This window comes from Mus pahari, chromosome 12 (assembly GCF_900095145.1).
Source record: "Mus pahari chromosome 12, PAHARI_EIJ_v1.1, whole genome shotgun sequence".
In the NCBI taxonomy this organism is placed as follows: Eukaryota; Metazoa; Chordata; class Mammalia; order Rodentia; family Muridae; genus Mus; species Mus pahari.
In genome coordinates, this window is record NC_034601.1 from 84,814,049 (window position 1) to 84,825,256 (window position 11,208).

An 11,208-nucleotide genomic window follows, 5' to 3' on the forward strand; every position below is an offset into this window, starting at 1 on the left:
CCTGCCTCTGCCTCCCGAGTGCTGGGATTAAAGGCCTGCGCCACCAGGCCCGGCCCAAGTCCTTTTTAAAAAGATTTATTTTTATGTGTGTTTTGCTTGTATGCATGTATGTATGTATGTATACTCTGTGTGTGTGTGTGTCCGTCCCAACACCTGTGTGGAGGTCAAAGGACAACTTGGAGGAGGCAGTTTTCTCCTACCCTTGTGGATTCCCAAGATTGAACTCATGCTACCAGGCTTGGCTGTGAGCACTTTTTACCCCCAGAACCATCTCTCTGGCCCTGTGCTCGTTATTTAAATGACACTTGGAGCTGAGCCTGCTGTGACAGGAGTGTGATTCCTTCATGGGAGGCTGGGGCAGGAGGATTCCAGGCTCAAGACCAGCCTGCACAGCTTAGTGAGACCTTGTGTCAGAATTATTTATAAATAAATAAGCAAGCAGGGTTAAAAGAGGGCGGGAGGGTGGGGTGGAGCAGCTGCTTGGCATGTTCAAGGGCTTAACCACTCATACCAGAAAAAAAAAGAAAACAAGACAGAAGCCTTATGGTGACTTCCACAGAATTAGGGTGAAACCAAGTTCCTCCATTTATTTCTTAATCAAGGGAACAAGGTTGGAAGCTCTGTTTAGGTTTTCCGTGATCTGGCACCTGACACGAGAAATCCAGGGTAGTCGTGTGACGTCCCACAACCGCTCCTTTGACAGGTAAGGCAGTTCTTCATTGTGACCCACCACCCTTAGCCAGGGGAGCACTGCAGAGACCCCTAGACATGCATTAGGCTTCAGAGGGAGGAGCAGTGAAGCCACCAGCAGGATCATGCGTGGGAGTCCATGCTGCACAGGACAGGGTACCCACAGTCCTCTGACTACACGTAGCCCAGTATGAGACTCCTGTGGTGGGGATGAGGGAGCCCACCCTCCTCAGAATCCCTGTGAGGCTTTGCAGTTTGCCCCCATGAGAGGACACCCAGGGGGATAAGCCTAGACCAGACCTCAGGCCACCCACGCCCGGTTTCACTTGCTGCATCAGCACCTGCATGCATAAGATGTGTTCTTTGGTGTATTAGACTCTGCTTTGTCCTTGCCATGTGCCCATTGTGTCTCTAAAGGCATAGCCACGAAGTCAGGCACACAGCCTGTCACTCACTTGGTGTGTAAGGCCGCATGGTAAAGCTCACTGGGGTGTCTCATTCATCAACAGGAGCTCACTGCAGGCCATGGTGCCTGGCTTGCAGGAGCAGCAGAGTGGGGACTTGGTGGCATCTCTCCCCACAGGTCCTTGTTTGTCGTCCTGGATAGCCTGGCTTGCACAGATGGTGCTATCAGTGCAGCAGCCCAGGGCTGGCTGGTGCGAGCGCTCTCCCTCGGGGATGTGGCCCGCATCCTCGAACCCATGCTCCTGCTGTTGCTCCAGCCCAAAACCCAGAGGACGTCCATCCAGTGTCTCAAGCAGGAGAACTCAGCTGGTGAGCAGCCTCACAGTCCTGGGGGGCAGGGGAGGCAACAGGCGCTGCAGCACACTGCTGTGGGTGCACACTGCTCACACGAGTGGTTGTGCCTTGGAAGCTAATGGGCCATTCATGTTTTAAGTACCACAGGAATTAGCCCTTTGGACCAGTAGGTGTGGGTTGCTGTTTTCACTGAAAAGTCAGTGCTTTCTTACTGAGAGGAAATATTTGAATCATGCAACATATATTATTAGCTGTGGTAACCTTGCTGTGCAACGGGCACTAAAAACTCACCCCCTTAGATAAGAGTCTAATGCCTCTGGCCAGCATGGCCCCTTGCCTTCCTCACCCGGCCTCTGAAGCCACCTCTGTTCTTCCTTCATCTCTGTGGGAGTAGATCCTCAATGTTGTCACTATAAAAGAGATGGTGAGGTGAGTTATGTGAGTGGTTCGTTTAAATGTGGTATAAATGCACATTTAAAAAAAACACACTGCATCCTGTCAAGATGGGAACTTGTGATACATTTTTTTCACATTAGTAGCCTGCATTTTAATAAGCACAGGAGAAAACAATCCATGTGTGTCACTAGTGCACAGTAGAACACCTTTATCAGTGTCCCTTGCCTAGCAGAGGGGTGGTGTCGTGTGTAAGCACCATTGTTATTGGAGGTTCCCGAAGCCTCTCTGCATAGATTTGTACCCCTCGTCTGGGATAGTTTCCAGTGACTAAAAATGTCCCACTCCTATGGAATCTGGTCAGTTGTCCTTTATGCTTGTCCTAGTCTTATGGAGAGGAACAGTGCCACCCTGAGGTGGGTGGAGGGAAAGGAAACAAGTCTCTGCAGGGTCTTCCCGAACCTGCTGGGGAAAGCGAACTGCCTTCTTGAGACTGAATTTATTCCACATCCTATGAAAGGGATGATTAGAGAACTGCACACCTTCTTCATAACGCTCTACATGGCAGCTCTACACTTTAGTATTTCTTTTGTCTTTTGTTTTACATGTATGTGTGTGAGATTAGATGTATGCCACACACACTCATACTGTATGGGCACATGCATGACATGACACCTGTGCAGATGTGTGCCCCACCACACACATATACTGTATGGGCACATGTATGCCATGACACCTGTGCAGATGTGTGCTCCCACACACACATACTGTATGGGCACATGCATGACATGACACCTGTGCAGATGTGTGCCCCACACACACATACTGTATGGACACATGCATGCCATGATACCTGTGCAGATGTGTGCCCCACATACACACACACACATATGGGCACATGTGTGCCATGACACCTGTGCATATATGTGCCACACACACACATACTGTATGAGCACATGCATGCCATGATACCTGTGCAGATGTGTGCGTGCACACACACACACACACACACACACACACACACATATACTGTATGGGCACATGTGTGCCATGACACCTGGGCAGAGGGCCTTCCTCTCTCACTGTACAGGTTCCAAGGCTAGAACTCAAGCCATCAGGCTTTGTGGCAAGCAAGTGTCCTACCAGCCAGCTCCCGCCCCCTCCTCTTTTTCCCTTAAAAAAAAAAAAATGCCCCACTGTGTGGTTCTTTGGATTCTGTCTCCCCACTGCCTCATTACTTCCTGTTTCCTTCCTGGTGCCAGTGCAGCTGCTCCCTGGCAGTACAAGAGAATGAGGAAAGTGAGGGCTGCCTGCCCTGCCATGTCTGTGCTGCTGTGGACTGTGCGCTCTCAGGCTGGCTGTCCCTGGCTTGCAGGCTGTCCGTCTGTCTCTGGCTTGCAGGCTGCCTGTCTGTCTCTGGCTTGCAGGCTGTCTGTCTCTGGCTTGCAGGCTGTCCATCCATCCCTGGCTTGCAGGCTGTCCGTCCGTCCCTGGCATGCAGGCTATCCGTCCGTCCCTGGCTTGCAGGCTGTCCGTCTGTCTCTGGTTTCCACTGTTCCTTCCTCTCCTCACCCTGCATAGACTTGTTGAAAGCTTCTTTACCAAGAATTTTTATAGTATCAAAATCTTTGGATTTTCACCTCTTTTAAAAAGAGAATTGATGGGCTGGAGAGATGACTCGGGTTGAGAGCACCGGTTGCCCTTCTCAAGGACCCAGGTTTAAGTCCCAGCACCCACATGGCAGTTCAAAATGTCTGTAATTCCAGTTCCATGGGATCTGATATCCTCACACAGACATACATGGAGGCAAAACACCAATGTAAATCAAATTTAAAAGAGAGTTGATATTTAAAAGTGCTTATATTTTCTTATTGCAGAAGTGTTACTGTGTCTATTTTAAAATTTAGGAAGTGGCTGGGCATAGGAGCTCACACCTGTAATTCCAGCACTCGGTAGGCTTGGACAGGAGGAGCATCACCTTGAGACTGTCTGGACCATTTAGCAAGTTCCTGTTTAAAATGATAACAAAAGCAAAGTGAGCTGGCACAGGAATGCCAACGGGGTGACAGCACTGAGAAGACAGTCCCTGGAGCAAGCTGCCTAGGGAGACTAGCCATATGTGAGAGTGCTGAGCTGAGACACCAGCCTCAGGCCTCCACACATGCACACACATGTACCCACACACATCTGAGCGTACAGTGCATATACACATGCAGAAACACCATGAATGCACACATACATGGTGCGGAAAAAAAAAGAAAAGAAAAGAAAAAATCCTCCAAAAAATTCAGAAGTAAAGGTATTACACGGAGGTCCCCACAGTGTCATCAGGTGAGCTGGGCACTGCTGGTGGGTGGCAGATGCTGTGTGAACTGGGCACTTTCTCCAGTGGGCACCTTGTCTGCAGCAGTTGTGTATCTGGATGTTCCCTCTCTTTTCTCCTGTACATACCTCATATTCATGGGCACTGACACATGCTTTACAGCCCAGCAGCGTGTCTGTTGCAGGCATGCACCTCACCATTCCTGCATCCTTTCTGTGGTTCTAGGGCACAGTCCCCATATTCCCCACATACTGTTCTAGTGCATGCCCCATCCTCACAGCTTTGAAACCTGCTGATGTTTCTGTGGAATGCATTTCCGAAGAGGGAATTCCTAGGGGAAAAATCACATATATTTTCCCAAAGTGTAACTAATGCTCACAATCCCTGGATAGTCCTAAGAGCCGGGGTGCCCATGTGTGCCAACACCAAGCTTATGCGGTGCTGGGGATCAACCCCAGGGCCTTCTGCACTCTAACTTGACACTCTCCCAACTGAGATGCCCCTCCCAGCTAAAGGACATATTTACAATGCTGCATCTCTGTTTTGCCCATGACTTGATGCAGTTCCAGTGGGCATTGTCTCCTTTAAGCCAAAGATCACCTCAGAGCTAATTTGTCATCTCTAGCAATTCTGGTCTAAAGTCCTTTGTCATTTTGTGATTTCCAGAGGACTTACACCGTTGGTTTAACAAGAAGAAGCCCACGTACAAAGAGGCATGTGGTGAATCTGAGCTTCAGGAGGGTACCCCAGAGGAACATCTGCCTCGAGGACAGTTCACCACCGTGGATCGAGAAGCCATCTGGGCTGAAGTAGAGAAAGAACCAGAGAAATGCCCACCAAGCAGTGATCTGAGCGAGGAAGACCTGCCCTACTACGTGGACCTTCCAGACAGGACGCCCTCTGGTGGCGGGGATAGCAATGAGCACACGGAGTCTGCAGACACAAGCTCTAGCCACACTGACAGTGAGAACACATCCACTTTCTCATCTCCCTCCCATGACCTGCAGGACCTGAGCCATGAGGAGAACTGCTGTGCTCCTATCCCCATCGGGGGCAGGGCATACTCCAAGCGAGCAGCCTTGCTGGCAGCCTTCCAGCCAGAAAGCCCCAGGTCCAATGCCAGGTTAAGCCTGGTGCGAGCAGACTCAGACAAGACGCAGGCTTCCGAGTCATTTTCCAGTGATGAGGAGGCTGACGTGGAGCTCCAGGCCATCACCACGTCGAGGCTGTTGAAGCAGCAGAGGGAGAAGCAGGAGACAGTCGAGGCCTTGTTCAAACACATCCTGCTCTACCTGCAGCCCTACGACTCCCAGAGGGTCCTGTACGCCTTCTCAGTGCTGGAGGCTGTGCTTAAGACCAACCCCAAGGAGTTCATTGAGGCTGTGTCCAGGACGGGCATAGACACCAGCTCCACTGCGCACCTCAACCTCATCTCCAACCTCCTCGCACGCCACCAGGAGGCCCTCATTGGCCAGAGCTTTTATGGCAAGCTGCAGACCCAGGCCCCCAATGTCTGCCCCCACTCCCTGCTCATCGAACTCCTTACCTACCTCTGCCTGAGCTTCCTCCGGTCCTACTACCCCTGCTACTTGAAGGTTTGTCACAGGGACGTCCTTGGCAACCGGGATGTACAGGTCAAGAGTGTGGAGGTTCTCATTAGAATAACGACACAGCTGATCTCCATGGCCAAGTCGTCAGAAGGGAAGAATGTGGAATTCATCCACAGCCTGCTGCAGAGGTGCAAGGTCCAGGAGTTTGTTCTGCTCTCGCTGTCCGCGTCCATGTACACCAGCCAGAAGCGCTACGGCCTGGACACTGCTGACCGGGGCAGCAGGGTCCTTATGGAGGACAGCCTCTTTGAGGAGAGCCTCATCAATCTGGGGCAGGACCAGATCTGGAGTGAGCACCCACTGCAGATTGAGCTGCTCAAGCTGCTGCAAGCCCTCATCGTCCTGGAACACCACCTGGGCCAGGGTCAGGAGGAGGCGGAGAGTCAGCCAGCCCTATCCCGAGAGTGGCAGAGGGCTCTTAACTTCCAGCAGGCCATCGGTGCCATGCAGTATGTGCAGCCCCACCCCCTCACCTCCCAGGGCCTTCTGGTCTCAGCTGTGGTGAGAGGGCTGCAGCCCGCCTATGGCTACGGCATGCACCCTGCCTGGGTGAGCCTGGTCACACATTCCTTGCCATACTTTGGAAAGTCTCTGGGCTGGACAGTGACACCCTTTGTTATCCAGATTTGCAAAAATTTGGACGACCTGGTCAAGCAGTATGAAAGTGAATCTGTCAAGTTCACCATCAGGTATGCTGAACTTGATGCTCTTATCAGCAGATTTTGTAATTAATGTCTCTTGCCAAGGCTACTAATTGAAAGATAATCAAACCCCTCAGAAGGCTGGGGACTGTCATCAGCAGGAGTGTACCTGTCTGCATCCTTTGGCTTTAACCCACATGTCTCTCCTGCTAGCGTTTATAAACCCGTGGGTCCATCTGGATGGCCTTACATACACAGTACATACTGGATGAGCTCTGTGCTAATTGATACCCTGTGTAAATAAATCCACACAGCGACCCAGGCCTTCTCAGAGGTGCCAGCCAGTTAACTCTGTTAGCTTTGCAAAATAGAGATAAACAAAACCAGAATCAGCTTTAGAGTAACTCTAAAACACCTTAAACCATTTTTCAGTAGTGATTTTATAACATAAAGCAGCACCCAAAATGCCTGTGCTTTTGGGAGCCCAGTCAGTCAAACGCAGCGAATCTCTGTGCTGTGTTTACATGTCAGACTGCCACCTTCATGGCCTACGTTCTTTCAAATTCTCAAAACCAATTTCTTGTTTTTTAAATATTCTAATACCAGTGTGTGTGTGCACGTGCGTGTGTGCATGTGTGTTTTAAATGACAAGTTGGGATGCTGATCTTTTCTTCTAAGTTGGTTCCGGGACAAACTCAGGTCATCACCCCCACCCCCCATTATTTTATTTAACAGTTTCTCATTTCTTCTCCACAGCACAACCTCAAAGAAGGAAAACATTTCTCCAGATTACCCGCTCACTCTTCTGGAAGGTCTTACAACCATTAGCCATTTTTGTCTTTTGGAACAGCCTACCCAACATAAAAAGGTACATTTCCTCCTAGAGTCTGAGGTACATTTCCTCCTAGAGTCTGAGGCACATTTCCTCCTAGAGTCTGAGGNACATTTCCTCCTAGAGTCTGAGGCACATTTCCTCCTAGAGTCTGAGGTACATTTCCTCCTAGAGTCTTTCCTGGGCTATGACTGTGCTAAGTATATAATGATGCAAATGTCATGCAAATATATGTGAGCTGCAAATGAGAATATAAATATATGAGTTCACATGTGTGTAGTATGCAAATATATGCGAGATATTCAAATGTGTACACAAACATAGGTGTGTATACACAAGAAGCAGATGTCGGTGATTTCCTTCAGCCTTTGCCCACTGCTCCATCAGCTGGCAATATGGTAAGGTAGAAAGCAGAATGATTGATTTTAGGTTTGCTTAATTTGTGTGTGTGTGTGTGTGTGTGTGTGTGTGTGTGTGTGTGTGTGTGTGTGTGTGTTTGTGTTGTGTGTGTGTGTTGTGTGTATCTGTGCGCGTCTGTGTGTGTGTGTTTGTGTGTGTCTGCGTGTCTGTTTGTGTGTGTGTCTGTGTATGTGTGTGTGTGCATCTGTGTGTCTGCTGTACACACAGGCACATTCGTAAGCCTGTGTGCATGCATATGGAGACCAGAGGAAGATTTCAGTTCTTCCTCTATCGCTCTCTACCTTTTTGCCTTAAGACAAGGTCTCATTGAGCCAGAAGCTGTCTGCTTTGGCTAGTCTGGCCAGCTGGCTGGTGAGCTCCCAGGATCTGCCTGTTCCTCTCCAGTACTGAAGGTACAAACACACAAAGCTATGCCTAACTTTTTAGTGGATGCTAGGGATTTGACACATGTCCTCATACTTGCACACAAACACGCTTCTTGCTCATTAAACCATCCCTTGCCCTGAACTCATCTTAGTCTAAGTGATTTTTTTTTTTTAACCTCCTGATGTCGTGAAATCTGAGGTGGCTGCTCACCGTGTCTAGCTAAGTCTTAGGACCAAAGCTAGGCCTGGTGGTGCATGCCTGTGGTGGAGGGAAGAGGAGCCGACTTCAGGGTCATCTCTGGCTAAGTTAAGTAGAAAGTTTGAGACCAGTTTGGACTACATGAGACCCTCTCTTAAAAAACAAAACAAAAAACAGAATCTTAAAGTACACCCACTGTTTTGGTTGATTTTTTTAAAAGTTTATTTAAACTGGGCATAGTGGCCACACCTTCACTCCTAGTCCTCCAGAGGCCGAGGCAGGTGGATCTCTATGAGTTCGAGGCTAGCCTGGTGTACATAGTGAGTTCTAGGACAGCTAAAACTACATAATAGAGAGTCCCTATCTCAAAAAAGTTTATAACATGAAGTTTCATATCAGCTCTGTCTCAAGCAATGGATTGATACATACAGGACAGATGTCACTTCCAGACTGCCTCATGGGCAGTGGCCCACCCTACATCCCAGCAGCAGCACCATCCCCAGGGGAAAGGGGACTTGGCTGGGGCAGTGAGCATCAGGCACCCATTTGAATTTTCAGACTGTTGCTGTAAGCGATCCCATCAACCTGAGAAATGCCAAGAACGCCATTTTGGAAGAGCTGCCTCGAATAGTGAACACCATGGCCCTTATCTGGAATGTTCTCAGAAAGGAGGAAACTCAGAAGAGACCAGTGGATCTCCTGGGATCCACCAAAGGATCATCCTCCGTTTACTTTAAAACCACTAAGGTGAGGCCTTTCTTGGGTCTGTTGGTTTGTGTGTCTGCACCCGCGCAGCCTCCTGAGTGCTGGGATCTCAGCTGAGCGTCACTCGGCTGCTTTTCTCTCTGGTGCATCATTCCCCGGGGCTCTGTAAGCCAGGTTTGGGGGCATAGGCCTGTACTCCCAGCACTCAAAAGAATTGCTACAAATTGGAAATCAGATGAATCTGCACAGTGAGTTCCAGGCCAGTCAGGGCTACATCGTCCTTGCCTCGGTAAACAAAGAAAAAAGTACACATATGGAAATATATATGCAAATAATAATAAGAATGCTTAATGGGACCCACAGTCCAAACCAGACAGAAAAATCTCCCCTTAAGATAAATATGATGGCACAGACCTGCAATTTTCATTTTCAGCATGTTAGAAGTGAAATCAGGAAGATCAGGAGTTCAGGACTAGCCTCATCTGCAAACTGGGTTTGCAGCCATCTTGAGCTACATCTTGAGAGGTAGCTTCAGATACACGAGACCCTTTCTCATAAAAACCAACAACCTCTGTGTTTATACAGAGCAGAGGAATACAGTGCTTTCAGCTTTCTTGAAAAACATTGTTGACCAGAGTCTGATTCTCCAAACCCACATAAAGGGTGAAGGGAAGGACTGACGCCTGCGGGTGTCCTGTGACCTCCACACATGCACTGTGGCACACGCATGTGCACACACACATATCACATCCCACTCATGAATTATAAATAAAATTTGGAGTTACTGAATTCTTAAAAAATGAATAAGCTGGGCGTGGTAGCACACATCGTTAGTCTGAGCACTCCGGAGGTAGAGGCAGGTGGATCTCTATGAGAGTAAGCTTAGCCTGGTCTACAGAGTGAGGTCCAGGCTACATAGTGAGACTCTGTTTTAAACCAACTCTTGGACATCATTTCTTTGCTCTGTCATTAGTGAGTAGATACTCAGGTCTCTGCAGGGAGATTGAACCCAATAGATGTGTGTAAAGAGACACCCATGCAAGCTTACACTGCTTATGGAAAGCTGATCTAAACAAGCCCCCAAAATGATTTTCACTACAAGTTCTGTCTGGGCCTCAGTTTCCCCATCTGTAAGAAGAGCCTGTTACTAAGCTCTCCTGCCTTGTGCACAGATGAAGCCATTTTGATAAAAGACAATGCTTTTCGTCTACTGTGAAGCATGAGTGTGAGGACACAGTGCTCATGGCCTCTCCAGGCACCAGGCCCTGCTCGTGCTCCTGCGTGCAAAGCCACTGTCCTCATGGCAGGGGCAGCTGTGAGAAGAGGACAGCCGCATGCTGCAGTAGCGTGTGGCTGCAGGACACTGCCTGGGCATCAGGGAGGGTGCAGTACTGGGCACAGTGGCAGGAATGAGACCATGGTGGGAGGGCTGAAGCAGATCAGAGTGTTTGGGGCAGGGAAAATGGCTGCTTGGTTATCCGGGGAAGCCAAAGGCAGCGTATAGAGATGGCTAGGGCCAGGTTCCAGCTTTATCCTGAATTGCTTAACTAATACAATTTGTTAAGTTCTGCGTACTTTTAGAACTTGAAAATTAACATTTCTAATGATTCTAAGTCCTCTCCCTGCTGCTGTAGGTACAACTAGGCTGTGGGATTTCTGTGGGACTGACATGTAGCCAGTGAAGTTCAGTGGGAAAGCACTGGACAAGCATGCTCCAGCCCTGAACTCCAGCTCCTGTGCTGCAGAAGGACGCACACCAACAGGCACATACACAGGTACACATGCACACACAGGCGTGCACACACAAAGATGCAAGTACACAGACAGGTTTACACAGTGGTACACATAGAAGTATACACACACACAGTTACACAGACAGGTATACATACATATGCAGGTGCACACAGATATATACACACACAGGCGCACACAGAGGTATACACACAAACACCGGTGGTCATTTTTAATCACCTCTCAGTAATATTTATCATCTTAAGGCTCTGTCAAGCAACTCACCTAGCTGTGTCCCCATCCTGGCTGCTCTCTGTGCCTTCCCTCTGCCATCTTATGTCCAGATCATGGGAGGAGACTCAGCCCCTCCTCTGCCCCAGTCCCCGTAGTAGTGCTGCGAAGCACACTGCTGTAATTCTAAGTCGACCGAGTGTGCCTCAGGTGAGTGAAGACTTTTTTTTTTTTTTTTTTTTTTTTTTTTTTTTTTTTTTTATTTATTTCTTGTTTTTCTTTTCTCCAGACCATAAGACAAAAAATTTT

General features: G+C 48.9%; 1 protein-coding gene across 4 annotated transcripts in view; it reads left to right on the forward strand.

Annotated features, from left to right (window-relative positions):
• Dop1b (DOP1 leucine zipper like protein B) overlaps positions 1 to 11,208 on the forward strand; it is a 100,436-nt gene that overhangs the window by 55,855 nt on the left and 33,373 nt on the right. For all 4 annotated transcript variants that reach the window (XR_003844878.1, XR_003844879.1, XM_021209500.1 and 1 more), the window contains exons 17-21: positions 603 to 703; positions 1,274 to 1,464; positions 4,832 to 6,464; positions 7,173 to 7,284; positions 8,791 to 8,979. Coding sequence is in view for 2 of the 4 variants with exons in the window: in XM_021209500.1 (XP_021065159.1) it covers positions 603 to 703; positions 1,274 to 1,464; positions 4,832 to 6,464; positions 7,173 to 7,284; positions 8,791 to 8,979 (2,226 nt within the window). In the remaining 2 variants the exon portion in view is untranslated. The remainder of the gene's footprint in view (positions 1 to 602; positions 704 to 1,273; positions 1,465 to 4,831; positions 6,465 to 7,172; positions 7,285 to 8,790; positions 8,980 to 11,208) is intronic.